Here is a 15,611-nt window from a genome sequence, read left to right on the forward strand (position 1 = left end):
ACGCGGCCCCATAATCACAGAGTTAGTCAATGGAGTCAACCATAACATCAATATGGTCATCAAAAAATGTCATTCATTGTCTCGTTGTCACATCTAATGATTCATCCTTGTTTAACCATTATGTGTTTTTTTCCCTCTTCTCGTCAGCTATGGGAAGCCCAGAAGGTCAAACAGGTTAGTGTGGTGGTGTCAGTGGATCCAGAGGTGACAGCTGGGGCTGGTTTGGTCTTGTGTGCTAGCCCTCGTAGCTGTGATCTTTTAATGACCTGCGCCCTTGTGGCCGGCAGCACGATGATGATGATGATGATGATGATGATGATGATGATGATGTCATGCTCTTTGCACACAGGCCATCATTCACCCCGACACCGGGGAGAAGATCTTCATGCCGTTCAGAATGTCAGGTATGACTTCAGATGAAGATCTCCCCCCCCCACCCCCCCCCCCCAAGCGTGGACTTTTTTTAGTTGTGTCTCAAACCATTTTGTCATAATCCTTCATGGTGAATATGGTTTTGTGGTTTGTCTGTTTGTTTGTTTGTTTGTTTTTGTTTTTGTTGCGCTACAGGTTATGTACCATTCGGAACACCGATTGTGAGTCATTTTTGTAGCCCATGATATCGCATATGCTTTCTTAATGCATAATTCAACTTTTCCACAAGTTGACTCCTCTATGCGGATGTCCATCTGCTCCGCATTCTAATTATGTGCATTTATTCTCATTATTAGACTCAAGAGGGAGGTCATAATATTTAATATCACATTTTGTGTAGGTCATTGGCCTTCTACTTCCAAATCAGACAGTGGTTTCTACCATAATTTGGCAGGTACAGTATACATTCATTCAGACATTATGCAGTTTAAAGATTGGAATACAGTGATGGCTTTAACTATATCTCTTTGTATTTTTGTAATGTACCTACCTACCTTCCTTCTTTCCTTTCCATCCTTCCTTCCTTGCATCCTTTAGTGGCTGAATCAGAGTCACAATGCCTGTGTGAACTATGCCAACCGCAATGCTACCAAGGTAGGGAGGTTTAAACCCGCTCACTTCAACGTTTTGTTGTATAATTAAGCAATAGATCACAACAGGCTGTGGAATGTTCTCATTATACCACAGTTAAGAGGCGTTGTTCGTCCTGACGCGCAGCAGAGGGACATCGACCCCCTTAACTGTGGTATAATAAGCACATTTAACTGACTGAAGTGATCTATTGCTTTTATAAAACGGTTAAATGAAATGAAAGTCATAGACACCCTCAATTTTGAAAAAGTATGAAAGTCGGAAAAGCTATCGAGCAGTTCACTCACCGTGTGCCTATTGCTTTACAACATTTCCACCCTCTCCAGCAATCAACTTATTTGTAGGCTTCAGTGAACTATGCTATTGCTTTTATATATAAATAAACAACAGTTCAAGTTAGGCACGGAGTGATACGGAACTCTGTAAACTGAACGGGCGTCAGTTGGGAACAGTTGGGAACCAATCAGATCGCTTGATTTAAGCCACCCGTTTTATAAAGATATGTATTTCACACACACACATATATATAAATATATGCTACAATTATATTATGTATTTGATGTGGTTATACAGCCGACGCCAACTGCTAAGTTTCTGCAAGGCTACGTGGGAGCTGTGACCAGTGCCGTCTCCATAGCAGTAAGTCCCTGGCCCTCATCCTCACTTCTGCTGCAGGTCCACACCGTTGGGTTTTTACATTTCAAGTGTGCTTCAAAAGCACTATCAAAAGGATTAATCCAGGTGGCGGTCTCATGGACCAATCAGTTGTGCGTGTTCAGTTTTAAAAGTAGTTGTAGTATTAATGTGTATAGTTCTGTATATAGTACTGATCTTCTTGTATTTAGAGGTATACATTTACTATTACTATAGAGTGTTATAAGAGTGCTACAGTAATATTAACTGTTAATTAACAATAGTTGTTAACTAAGGTATTCAATTCTAGGGTTAGAGTTATGGTTTAACCCAAACTGTAACCTATCATAACCTTAACCCTAACCCTAACCACTATGCTAATACTGCATAGTGGTTAGGGTAAGGGTACTACTACATAAACTAATGGTAATGATGAATGGTTCATTAATGGAACCTAATGGTAAAGTATTACCTATTGGTGTAATAGCAACTAATCGATGTTACCCAATGGGATATCTGCGCTGTAGGTTGGACTGAATGTGCTGATTCAGAAGGCCAACAAGTTGAGCCCGTCCACCCGCATGATCATCCAGAGACTGGTCCCCTTCCCAGCTGTGGGTACGTACTGATGTGCCGCTATGCACTGGATCCACTGGTAGGAAAGGGATTAAGACAGGGTTAGGGGTTTGATTCTTACTGGGATCCCCATGTACAATCAAGTAGTATGTATGGACTGTATCGAAAGGTGATTATTGATGAATGAGTGTCACTATAACTCCGTTTACCTCAATCGTAAAGGTGATATTTTACGATTGAGGTAAACAGAATTATAGTGACACTCGTTCATTAAAAGCACCAGCTGTGCCTCACGTGCTTCTCTAAGCCCAACTCCACTGTCTCTCTCAGCCTGTGCAAACATCTGCAACGTGGGCCTCATGAGGCACAGTGAGCTGACCGAGGGCATCGACGTGCTGGACAGCAACGGCAATGTGGTCGGATCGTCCAGAATCGCTGCTAAGAATGTGAGTGGGTTGGAGGTGTGGCTGTAAGATGGGGAAAAAAAACATTTTGCATTCACAGTTTCCTATATGTTAATTTAGGACGAGTGTTCATCCAAAGCCACTCCTTCAATAATTTGTTTAGACATAACTGTATTATCTCATTCGACCGGGCCATCTTCTCCATGCATGGTGAATTAATCAATTTGATGCGGTTGATTCTATGTGGTTTGACATTAAAGAGCAAGGTTGCTGTTGATTTAGGCCTGCCAATGTCGCCGTATCACTGCAGCCATGCATCTTGTTCAACATTCGATTTTTACTGCCATTTGTTCCTCCTCTGGCCAAATCGATTTAAAGAGAAGCAAACAAGTCTTGTTTGATTGATCCGTGCGTGGATGAGTTATATTGTTTCAGGATTCATACCTCTAAGTACCATGAGTACCAAACCAGTCAGGGTGAACAAACCATCGTCTGTACAACCATCTCTCCTGGCTGGACTTAAACATCTGTTGGTGGCTATATCATTTGTCAAACTGACTTCCTTGAACCATGCTGAAGAGTATTTTGCGTGAGAGCAAATTATATTGTTAATGGATGTTTGAGTAATGCCAGGAGAGACGGTTATGACCACTAAGACCGGTATTGTCCTTGAAGCATTCCACCAGACCAGTACTGGACCTTTGGAACGTCTTTTAATCTGCACACAATCAGTAACTTATTTACCACGTGAATTGTCTGCATGTCTCAACACAACCCAAATGAAGTTCTAAACAGAAAAATAAAGTTGAATTATAACTGGACGATGCAACGATTGTGGTGAAAAAGGGACACTGTATGTCTGCATGTGTTGCCTGGAATAAATCACATATATATGTCCTCCCGTTCTCCTGTCCTCCTCCAGGCCATCATGGAGACCGCCTTCACGCGCGTGGTTCTGCCCATGCCCATCTTCGTCTTACCGCCCATCCTCATGTCCTACCTAGAGAAGTGAGTGTACAGATATGTCTAAATGTACCGTGCGTGTTTGTTCACGTTTATTCCGATATGTCTCCATATACGTATGTAGATACAGTTTTAAAGGGCCAGTGTGTCGAATTTAGTGGCATCTACTGGAACAAACTACTGTATAGAGGGTCCTAGAGGTTTAAACCTCTCTCGGACACGGACATCAACATAAACGGCTCCACAGACGGAACAATAAATGTGCGAATGATCTTTATATACATTTTTGGTACTTTTTTTGTGATTGCCCTTGAAGACGGTAATTGAGATAAATGTTTTTTCTTTCGATTATGCACATCACTGACCCAGCACATCAGTGGCTACTTTCACTCTTATGTTTTTGGTGTTCATTCACCAGAGGTCTAATCCAACATCAAGCTTGCCCCAACTGCAGATGGCATACTGAGCGTTTCTCTAATGCAAAAGTAGACTTATATAATCATTATTACTGCACTCATAACCACAAGAGATAGACAAACAAGCAATGCCACTCCGCACCATAGCTTTGTAGAGGATTTTTCGACCATATTCACATTCACACCATATATATATATATATAAAATAAACCCTGAACAGATTAACTCATCCCGTGTTCCCACAGACTGCGGTTTCTGCAGAACCACCGCCGACTGCGTCTCCCCATCCACAGCCTGGTGTGCCTGGCTACGTTCAGCCTCTCCCTGCCTCTGGCCATTAGCCTGTTTCCACAGATGTCTCAGGTAGGGACCATGTTCCGGACTGCTCTTGTGCTGCTGAACGAACCGCGGCGGCTGCTGCTGCTGCTGCTGTAAGCGCTGACGACGCAGCTCACTCCTCTGTGTGCAGAAACAGCTGGGATAGAATTCCAATTACATGCACTTGGCTTGACAAGTACACCTCTTGCCCAACCCCCATCCCGCATGCCCCTTCATCGTCTAACCCCAGATGTGTCCTTCCGCGTCTAATTATGAGTCGCATCGATTTTCCACGGGGCCCAGACATCTCTTCTATCAGATGAAGGCAGCTCAAAGATTGAAGAAAAAAAATATTGAGTTCATGCTTGATTCGTTACGTGTTGTGTGCTTGTTGGTTTTTTTTGTGCCTTTTTTCCGCAGATCGAGGCTTCTCACCTTGAGCCGGAGATTGCCATGGCGACAGATTGCAGAGTGTTGATTTACAACAAGGGCTTATGATGAATGGTGTGTGTCGGAGAGTGCAGTGGATGGCGGGGGAGTGAATGGGGCTGGCTGTGAATAATTGTCTTGGACAAAGCCCATCGGAACACAGGCCAAGGACCCTCTCGCTGAGGAACAGGGGAGTAGATCACCACACACTAATCACACGGAGTGTAACGCTCACACGCGGTTCTGCACGGCCGATGAAATAACAAGACGACGACCACAAAACCAAGCCTACTGTGAAACATCAGATTACTGTACAAGGACATAGCTAATATAAATCTCAGAATATGTGTTGTATGCGTTAGCAGCAGTGAATGGATGTTTTTATGATATGATATATTTGACTAGATATCCCCACACACCAGGTTGTTTGACCCCAATAATGTGAATATATGAACTAACAACACAAACACTTACAGCGAGGGTTCAGGTATTTCTTTATCTTAAAGGTCCCATGGCATGAAAATTTCACTTTTCTAACATTAAGTTGAGTTCCCCTAGCCTCCCTATGGTCCCCCAGTAGCTAAAAATTGCATTAGGTGTAAACCGAGAAGTAGCTATCTTACTCCGTCTTTGAAAAAAGGATCGCTGAAACGCTTCGATTTGGCTTCCGGTCCTGTATGACGTCATACGGGACCAGGTTACCTCCCTTTTTCTCTGCTTGGCCCGCCCAGAAAATTTGGCCCGCCAATGAGACAATGAGCTATGACCGTGCGAGCGCCACATGTGTGTGTGTGAATACACACACGCAAGTGTTCTTTGTTATTTGGATAACCGTTCTGCTGTTGGTGTTATGGCGCATAACACGCAACACAATAACGCAAGTTAGCATAAAGCTCCCATTTGGTGAAAAGACTAGACTGCGTCAGGTTGGTTGAGAAGGAATTGGGAACCGCGACATGGACCGCTGCTGTGGAAGCGGGGCTGGGCGGGCAGCCCCGGGGGTGGCCAGCGGGGCTCCGACGGACCGCTGCCGCGGCAGTGGTCGTTTGAGATTCATAATGTCATCCAGAGGCGCAAACAGCTTTTGACCATGATAATATACATTAAATTATATAGATATCTAAATATAATATGATATTATTTAGATATAGAGCTCCAGGACTCCAGCCGGAGCACCCGGAGTGTTCCACTGTAAACACTAGCGCATGGTACCGTGGCCGCAAGCTGCTCAGGGCCACACCCCCACCCTCCACCTTGACCCGCCTCTAAAAACGGCGCGTTTGTGAAGAGCTCATTGTGGGACTAACTCGTAGTGGCTGTAACTCTGCACCAAGGCTTAATTTCTTGAACGTCTTCAAGTACTGTATTAGGGGCCCACTAATACCTATATTAAAGCATCCATAAAATAGCATGCCATGGGACCTTTAACATGTTCACTATCGCGCATTGTCCTTTGAACCATCTTCAACTCGCGGGAGGGAATTGTTAGCTAAATATTGACAGAGGAGGACCATAGCTATCTTTTGCACACAATATTAACTATTTTTCCTTGTGCTACATTATTCTGATTTAATTCATACTAAATGTTTGCTAACAAGTGACTTACAATAACTTTCTGTAATTTAAATTATGTAATAAATACCTTTACTGAATACTTTCAGGACGGAGTGTTTCCTGGTTCTAATGAGGCAACGGTGGTACTTAGCCTTGGCCTTGTTGGACTACTGTGTGTTGTTTCCTCATTGGTTAACTCCCACTCTTCCTACTTGAGTTAAAGCTGATATGGCCGAACCCAGATAGTTCCGAATTTGTTTAATGATAGGATATATAAAGACCACTATGTTTTCAATATTAACAGTGTTTTGTGTAAATGCATACTGTGTATGCAAAGAATAATCCAGTAAATCTACAAAATTCTACTGAATGTTCTATTAATCAATCAATTCAGTTATTAACAATTGAGTGAACATGATTGCCATATCATTTTGTTAAAGTGACATCGTAATGAACCTTCTTACGCAGAATGTTAACCCGCTAGATAGAAACATTTATTAATTCTGCCATTATAAATACATATTTGGTTGCCTGAAGGAAGTAACAACATACATTTTAAATAATTAAAAGTACACAAGAACGGCCAAAGACTTGTTTCCATTGTGGTTCTCTTCGGGGGTTACGGGCACGATGGGCAAGTGGCCATAAGGAGGATTAAAAAGAAGCAGATCTATTCCACCCGCTGCACTCCACCTAATTGAATTGACTCCTCCACGCCGATAAGCGATGTAGTGACTGGGGGATGGAGGAGAGTGATGGGCTGGGGCAGTGTGGTTGGACCCTAGGTGGACACTCCCACATGTGATGTCACTAAAGGGCCGATTATGGTTCCACGTTCACACAACGCAATGACCACGGAGACGCTTCGACGCAGTCGCGAACCTTTACGGTTCTGCGTCGGGTTTTAGTAAGCGGACCAATCACAGCCCTTGCTGCTGCGTCGCCTCGACGGAAGGTTACAATTTTTGGGAGGCGCACGTCAGGCCCTTGCGGTGGACTCAAGGAGGGTCCGCAAGGAAGTAAGGGGTAACCAGTGTGCGAAATACGGGGGGGTCCGGGGGCCAGCCCCCCCGATTAACCCATGAGACCCCCTGAAAGCCTCAAAAGCAAAATTTGACGGGGGTCTCAAATTTCGTCAATTTTTTTTATTGTCACTAATGGTAATTTAAATGTGTTTAAGCTCACCATGTCCAGTATTCAGAATTGTAAACATTTATTCACAAATATGTTCTATTTTTTGCCAAGCGGAGCCAGCCAGTCCTGTGCGCGTATGCAAATTAGCCATGTGCGCCAAACAGAAGAAGGGCCCTATCTTGCTCCCGGTGCAATTGACTTTCTACACCGACGCATGTGTCGTTGCTAGTTTGCACCCGGCAAGCTGATTTTCCCCCGCAGCAACCAGGCACCACTACACTTGCGCCTGGAGAGGCGTGTCGGCGAAAAGCAGGGGCGTGTTCCGGCGCAAATGATACTTGGTGCAATTTTAGTGATCTAAAAAATGCGCCAATGCAATTGCGCCACTGACCGAAAAATACCTGGTCTACAGTCTGACGAAAACGAGACGACAACTAAATACTAAATAAAAACGAGACGAAAATGTAAGCGGGACGATTTGGGAAGCGATCCAATCAGAACTAAGCTCTTTATGTGGGGAAGTACTGATCGTCCCGCCCGGTAGGTCAACTAGCAGGCACTTGCTGCGTCGCAAGCAATTGTCCCTTTGTAAACAGTTTGGCGCAACAATCACCGGTTAAAACACAACCAAATGAAGTCATTGGCAGACGGGTCATCCCAAAGTCCTCGCTAAAATTGGAATACAATACAAGCTGAAAGAAACCACCGCTGTCCTGTAACGGTACCGGAGCTCTGTGCTGTCGACACCACAGCGGGGCACAGAAAGGATTCACTGTGGTTTCTGTGACATGAGAAACACAAAAAATGAATACTAATGTTTTGTAAAGAAAGCTATCTTAGTGGGAAAGCCACGCAACAGATAGCCACGGTTACATACATAATGTTCTTATGACGGGAGATGAAAAGGAGCAGAAATATAGTATAGAGACAACTTGGAGCTGTGCTGTGTGTGCGCGTATGTTTGAGTGAGAGACGGGAGTGGATGAGAGACAGAAAAATCGGACCCCTCCATTCTACCTCACAGGTACAGAAGGCCTCCGACAAGGATGGGCCACTGAGTGCAAATAAAGTTAGTGCATCCCAGAACAACAACAGACCAAGGAGGACGCCAGAGCAAAATGCATTGTACACACAGGATTAGCAGTACCAATGATTGAAGATGAGGACTTTGATTGATACAGTTGATAGGAGGCTGACTGTTCCCCAGAAAACTAATAAGCATCCGATTGACAAACATTATGAATCATCATTGGTGTTTTTGCAATTTTTAATTTTTCTGCAAAGAAAAAGCAAGGCCATATTTCTTTTTTATATGAGACTTGGTTATAAGATAAAGTTGTTTCATATCACAGTTTAGTCTGTGTATGTATATTTCACTTAATTTTAGAAGTTAAAAATAATAAAAATGATAAAAAAAATATTTAAAAAATAAATTAAAAACAAAATTATATAAAAAAAATTTGACCTGCGCGAAATGTTCTTTTTTTTTACCTGCGCGCGCATGTTTTTTTTGGACCTGCGCGCATGTCCAAAAAAAAATCGAAAACGATAATGTATACAATACTGGTAACAAACGATGTTTGTTTATGTATTGCCGCATATCATTAAATAGACCCACAGTTGCGGCCATCGAGGACCGCGTCCGCATATGTTTTAAGTTGTCTTTGCCGCAATTTACATGACGAATCGGTGTTTCTGAAGTTGGAGAAGAAAACGCTATTCCAAGTATTAATTATGCCTATTATTTGGCCATAAACTGAGCCATTTGAAGTTTGAAATTCATGTGGTCATGCATTTGTCTCAGCGGAGACTGCAAACGCGCTGTCAAAAATCAACTCGTCAAGTCAAAATGCGCTGGCTCTTAAAGGGGATGGGAGATGCCACTCTCATTGGTTTATTGCATGTTACGCCCAAAACACACCTACGAGTTTCCATGCGGGTTTCAGCCCAACCCATTTTAGATTTGCGCCGGGCGCAAAGCTCATTTATCTCGCCGTCATAATAGCAACAGCGCCATAGAACCGCCCACAAACAACTACTTTGACTTTGCGCCTTAACGTCTGCTAAGTATGCTATAGGCCTACTGCATGAGAAAATTTTAGATCGCTATTGCGCAACAATCGGGAGATGGGGACCCCCCCCGAATATTGAAGGGTATTTCGCACACTGTCCGTAACCATCTTGCGTTGCATGAACGTGGGACCATAATCAGCCCTTAAGGCACATGGAAGGGTAGATTTTCAAACGGCTTGTAAAGGCTGATCATACTCACACCCGGGGGAATAATAGGGGCCCTTTAATTGAATAAGCTTTGTGTAAACTCTTGACTAGAAAGGTCTCCTTTCCTGTCCTCAACTGACAGTGCTAGGTCATTTTTCCATTCCATTTTTGTTTTGGAGGCCTACCACTTGATACTGCAATACTTAACACTCTTTTCATTCCAGCCAGGACATGTCCACCACTGCCCTGCTGTGTAAAATCTCTCCAGACATGACCACCTCCTCCTTCCCTTATCGATTGTGTATTGCTTGTCAACCGTCTTCCCATGTTGACAAGCAAGATGGGAATCAATACTTTGCAGTCAAGATGAAGAAAATATTTTTCATAAATTCAAATGCTTTACTACAAAGTAACTTTTTTTATTTAAAAAGAATCTGTTCAGATAAGGAACAATTATTGATTTCAACATAACATCACCAGCATACTGTTGTCAGGGCACATAACTTTTAACAAATGTGAAACAAAAAGTGGTGTCGCCTCAATCCTATCAATGTTCACATTGACGACTCACTGAGTAGTTGGAAGATCTTCAATTTCACGTCATTTTGCTTCTCAAGTGGGACCTTTTCCAGCATGTCAGCGACCACAAGCCCAAACCTCCCACTTTCAGAGTTTTGGCGTCGCTGAGGAGCTCTTTTCGCCGCTGTACCCCATTCCCTCTTCACTGTGGCATCTTCATTGTGTTTTCTCCTCTTCTTTGGTCCTGGAATAGTGGTGGGAATGGCCGCTGAAGAGTGTTCCGCAGGAGTGGGAAAGGCAGAGGGGTTTGGGAGGGCAGCGCCGCAGATGGAGCTGAGCTCTGATGCGTTGGACCAGGAAGACGACAAAGCCTGGGGGATCATAACAAGCTGCAACCCTGTTGCCTCCACAGCCACCTGGAAACACAAGAATGGGATGAATTAAATACTAGGTATTTCAGTGTAGTTACCCATACTACAATAGTATAACTATTTAATTGTTATTGTCAAAGAAAGCAGTTCCAAGGACAACATTTGTAAGACCCAATAGCTTATTCCACCCAAATAGTGTTGAAAAGTTGATTCCATCCAAATACTACATTCTGTCTAAGTACTTAGTTTTAAAGGTTTATTCCGCCCGAATACTACTTTCTATCCGTGTACTTAGTTTTAAAATAGTTGATGTACTGGCTTCAAACAGACCATTTGCATCTGTGCACTTGAGGTGGTTGGCCCAGTGAGAGATGCTGGTGTTGGAGCTGGGATGATGGGGTCTGTGGAGGCTAGGATGGTCGGAGCTATTTTAAAGGGCCTCTTCTTGCACACAGACAGATGTTTAATGAAGTCCAGTTTACGTGAGAGCATCGACTGGCAGTGGACACAGTGGTAATGCCAACGTTGTCTGCAGTCCAACCCACATCTGTGAATGGTGTATCCTAAAAACATAACATAGAATTAGAGTAACATAGAAGAGTGTAATTATTTTAGGATTGTTGTGTTTCAAAGTGGAAATGATGAACACTACAATCAGAAACTAGTAGCTGGTCACCATAAACAAATCAGAGAGGGACTCATTTTGATTCATTGCTCAAAATAGAATTTAATAAAACATCCAGGAAGCCTTTCATGCATAGACACATTGGAACTGTATTTGCATATCCCGAGAGATTGTTGGCAAACTTTACCTTCATGGAGAACCGCTCGGTTGAAATGGCTCTCTAAATGGGTTCTGACCTTGCTCAGCTTTGTTGGGTGGAACACGTTTGAGCTACAGAAGGGGCAGTGGAAGTGCTTGCAGCATGTGGTGCATTTTTCCAATTCCGGCAGGGACCTCCCCTCTTGGATTGACACATGCATCCTGAAAAAGAGAGCCTTAATTGGTCAAATAGAACATTTTGAGATCACTTCACCAACATAGATAAGTCCTAAGCCTAGTGATGGACCCAAATACATTTTGAATCGTGTCCTAGATTGAGCTTCTTTTTAATGGTTAGGGTAAGCTTAGGTATTAGGTTCGAGATAGTAAGGTGTAGGGTAGTTGTTAAGGTATTTTTAGAAATGGGTAACGTTAGGTTTAGGTTAGGTATTAGTATTGAGATGGTTCAGTTTAGAGTTAGTTTAGGTATTAAGGTTAGAAATGGTCATTTGAGGTATTGTGTTAGGGATGGTTAAGTTGAGGCATTATTTTAGAGATGGTCCCAGAACTGTGGTCCTGAACATGCAGCTTCCTCTATTGCAAGACCATAGTTCCACATATATTGGGATTTTCTTTTGCCGATTTCCTGAGGATTCTCAGTTTACATTTGCGATATATTTTGGATGGAAGCTCACTATCACTTCGGCTTTCAAACGTTAACTTTGCTGCCAAATTCCTGACACAGAAACTGTTTTTGAACGTTTAACAACTATAACTTGATTCACATTCAGTACTCACACTCTAGAAATGCGGTCCTAGGACTACGGTCCTGAAATTGCAGCCTCCTCTATTGGAGGAACATACCACTGGCATCGCGTGGAAACTCCATTTGTAAACAAAGATGTTCTTCTGTATTGTGAAACTAAACGAATAGCTGTGCGTTTTCGAAACACTGCCCCTACAGTATGGAAAAGTAGCGGGGGTGCGTGCATATTGTTTTTTTGTTTGCAAAAATGCACGATCGAAAAAATGTAATGCATAGATTGACATTATGTTTCTTAAATCAATAACAAGGACCACTCACTCTAATTTAACACACCAATCTAAATGTGCAACAATCTGTGTTGTAGCAGTCTGAAGTGTATTGTGTTATCCTGTAGATCAGGGTTTCTCAACGGGGGCGGCAGCGCCCCCTGGGGGGCGTTCGTAGAACCTAGGGGGGCGCTGGGAACGAACACGGGGGCGTCACAACTTCGCTTGTGTAGCGGTCATTATTTTGAACTTTTTAAACTTTCATGGTTTTCAAATATTTTCGGTGCAAAAATAGTATAACTGAAATAAAGAGCCTATCTTCATATGGGTTTCTAACCCCTCTATCGTCTCATCTACTTTTTACTTTATGCTCAGTACCGTCATGATCGCCATAGTAACGCCGATGAACAAATCCACCTCATCGCAGCAGCGTGGTGCTTCAGAAACTAGTTCGCCCTCCCCTGACTTCCACTGGTTGGTTTGCGGGACATGCAAAGCAAGCGGTGGATGGGGCATTACACTAAGCAACATGAATCTCATCCATATTACATAGTAAGGCAACACAAGACGTGAATAAAGATAACGCCGCTTAGCATGCTAATTGTAAACAATAGAACGTGCGCATTACGTCTGCGAACCGATAAACACTTACTTTCATAAGGTACGCACGCCAACCGGCACATACGCATTTAACACTGATGTTACAGGCGCTTAACTTGTATAGTAACAAACTACTTTAATTACTATTTGGCCGCAAACTTAAACGTGCTACTCTCAGAACGGAGCGGATGAAGGCTGCACATGCGCAGCGTTGCTAGGCAACGTCACGTAAACAAAGGGAGTCTTTCGTGCACACATTGAACCCAAGTTTGCGGGTTAACAGTTCAATAACCAATAAAAATGTACACAAACACTGATACGTATTTAACTTCAATAGCTCAATAATAAAACCTTTTAATAAAACTCTGAATACACATTTTCTTGTCCAGAAGAAACCAAAACGGCACAGAAGTTTTTTATTCAAGCAATGTAGCACCCACGGGTGTCGCAATTAAAAAAAAAAAAAAAAATTAACTATAATAATGGGGGGGGGGGGGGGGGGGGGGGCGCCAGAGGATCAGGGTAAGGTAAGGGGGGCGTTTGCTCAAAAAAGGTTGAGAAACACTGCTGTAGATCCTCCTTTCTTGCCTTAATCAGGTTCCCCCTCTTGTTGTTTCCCTCGACTCTCCGTCTGTCTAATGGTCGTCTGGACCTTCTACTCTTTCATTGTTTGCCCTGAGGTAGTAATGAACACATCATCTGTTCTTCGCCGAGCCAATACATGTACAACTTCATTAATGTAAAATCAAGTTCTTCTGAAACGTGACATCATCTAGATGGGAAAACGTTATTGCAACACTGCCCCCCGCAGTTTGTAATAATATTGTTTTGTAGCAGTGTGTGTGTGTGTGTGTGTGTGTGTGTGTGTGTGTGTGTGTGTGTGTGTGTGTGTGTGTGTGTGTGTGTGTGTGTGTGTGTGTGTGTGTGTGTGTGTGTGTGTGTGTGTTATTAGGAACCATGTGCAAAATGTTTGATTACATTTAGGCTATAACAGAGGAGGGAGATTGTGATGCCCTCAACGCTTATAAAACAAATAAAGATTAAACCTTTCTGAAACCTGATTTGTCTTTTTATCCGCCACTAGAGGGAGCCCTCTTGCATTCATTCATTCACCACGTCGGTGCAGGGTTGAAAGGGAAAAGGTTACACAACTAAACATGGCTGCTCCCCAAGATGACATGTTTTCTCTCTGCGTGGATCCCGGCAAAGTTAGCAGTTGTGTGGAAGTCCGATTTATTGACAAGATCAAGGTAGACCCTCTTGCTGCTTGGCGGTGACTCGATTGTTTAAATTGCCGTGCTCGAATTGACGCTTAAATCAGACATTAGCTCCACATTAGCAGATCCACGTGAGTGGACCATGATGACATGATCCCACAGCAAACCAGCAGTAGGCTGTCCATCCCTAGGATCTGATGGGAGATTGCGATCAAAAGCGATATCGGATTGCATCCCTAAATGATCTCTGGGTAGCGTGGCAGAGACTTAACGTCTAGCTAGTTTTCATCCTGTAAATTGTTTTGTCATGACAGTCCCTTGTGTTAATGTATTCTACAAACAAACTAATGAAGAACTTCCACGTTGCAGGGGAAAGGCCTTTTTGCCAGGAGGAGCATCAAGAAAGGAGACACTATTTTTGTTGAACGTCCCGTTGTTTCATCTCAGTTCCTGTGGAATGCATTATATAAATATAGAGGTGAGATATCTTGCACATTGCAACAGTTTGCAAAGGACTCTAGCAGTTGGCGCTATCATTCATGTGGTGGAAGGATATGTATTTCTGTACATTTGTTGTAATGTATGAAATAATTTCCTGGATTTAAATGTGTATGAAAACATCTGATTCTAATTATGCCTGCTTTTTCTCATTGTATCATCATCTCATCTATTGCAGAAACGATATTTTCTTCATAAATCACATATAGCCTATTTCAACTTTATTGACTATTTGCAATCCGACCTAATAGGTCAGATTGCAAATAAACTCCCTCTATAACGGCCTGCAATCTTGCTTCTGTCTGTCTGTCTGTCTGTCTGTCGCCCTCTCTCTTGCTATCTCGTTTGCCTTTTTCTCTCGCTCTCTGTCTGGCCATCTGTCTGTCTCTTGTCGGCCATTCTCTCCCGCTCACCCTCTCCGTCTGTTTGTCTGTCTCTCAGCCTGTGAGTACTGTATGCGTGCTCTGGAGGGAGCGGAGGAGAATGCCAGGCGGCTTAGTGGGAAGCCTGGGCTCAGCCTGCCGTACCCGGAGCTGTGCCGGGTGCAGGCCGACCGCCACCAAGCCTGCCCACACTGTCAGGTGAGCTCTTGTTGCCTGTTTCTGCGCTGCATCATGGCAGGTAACGCTCAAAGCATGATTGCATGAAACGTGTGCATGTCGTTATAGTATCACTTGCAGTATACACTTTGGGAATGAGATATGGCCAACTGGTAGTCGGCTTGTTGTATACCTGCAAATGTATACCAACATTAATTGTATTAAATGTGTAGGCATTTGGCTTGAAATTAAAATTGACATTGCCCTATTTTTCTCCTGTGCAGATGTTATAATGGAATATTTTATGGAGTAGCACTGATTTCCTTGGTTGGAAAGAAAAAAGATGACCTCCATATCCCAAGATGGGCTATGGAAACTGTGCCATGTCTATAAGGAAATAGT

At 43.2% G+C, this 15,611-nt stretch overlaps 3 protein-coding genes across 3 annotated transcripts; 2 read left to right on the top strand and 1 right to left on the bottom strand.

Annotated features, from left to right (window-relative positions):
* Positions 1-147: 147 nt before the first annotated feature.
* LOC311371464 (sideroflexin-5-like) lies at positions 148-4,867 on the top strand (the record flags this gene model as incomplete). Its single annotated transcript, XM_084489512.1, has 11 exons — positions 148-174; positions 350-404; positions 568-593; positions 773-826; positions 970-1,026; positions 1,597-1,662; positions 2,184-2,274; positions 2,563-2,678; positions 3,559-3,644; positions 4,261-4,378; positions 4,754-4,867. Coding segments are annotated over 11 exons (774 nt in total), but the record flags the coding sequence as incomplete, so codon positions are not given.
* A 5,357-nt stretch (positions 4,868-10,224) lies between these two features.
* On the bottom strand, positions 10,225-12,198 carry LOC311371466 (uncharacterized protein; the record flags this gene model as incomplete). Its single annotated transcript, XM_084489513.1, has 4 exons — positions 12,122-12,198; positions 11,373-11,545; positions 10,891-11,123; positions 10,225-10,605 (listed from the first exon to the last, which is right to left on the bottom strand). The coding sequence occupies exons 2-4, from the start codon at positions 11,542-11,544 to the stop codon at positions 10,225-10,227; spliced, it is 786 nt and encodes a 261-aa protein (XP_084345639.1). The 5' UTR covers position 11,545; positions 12,122-12,198.
* Positions 12,199-14,120: 1,922 nt separating this feature from the next.
* Positions 14,121-15,592, top strand: LOC311371463 (protein-lysine N-trimethyltransferase SMYD5-like). The gene is made up of 4 exons (XM_084489511.1): positions 14,121-14,205; positions 14,542-14,650; positions 15,112-15,251; positions 15,494-15,592. Exons 1-4 carry the CDS (start codon positions 14,134-14,136, stop codon positions 15,500-15,502), a joined length of 330 nt encoding a protein of 109 aa, XP_084345637.1. The 5' UTR covers positions 14,121-14,133; the 3' UTR covers positions 15,503-15,592.
* Positions 15,593-15,611: the final 19 nt, after the last annotated feature.

Source organism: Micromesistius poutassou, assembly GCF_964030765.1.
Source record: "Micromesistius poutassou genome assembly, contig: SCAFFOLD_5542, whole genome shotgun sequence".
In the NCBI taxonomy this organism is placed as follows: Eukaryota; Metazoa; Chordata; class Actinopteri; order Gadiformes; family Gadidae; genus Micromesistius; species Micromesistius poutassou.

What these genes read in the sequence shown, in the direction of transcription:
- LOC311371463 (XM_084489511.1), top strand. Translation starts at nt 14,134, where the DNA reads ATGTTTTCTCTCTGCGTGGATCCCGGCAAAGTTAGCAGTTGTGTGGAA. An exon ending in GATTTATTGACAAGATCAAG is followed by an intron (nt 14,206 to 14,541) that starts GTAGACCCTCTT and finishes TCCACGTTGCAG; the next exon opens with GGGAAAGGCCTTTTTGCCAG. An exon ending in TGCATTATATAAATATAGAG is followed by an intron (nt 14,651 to 15,111) that starts GTGAGATATCTT and finishes TCTGTCTCTCAG; the next exon opens with CCTGTGAGTACTGTATGCGT.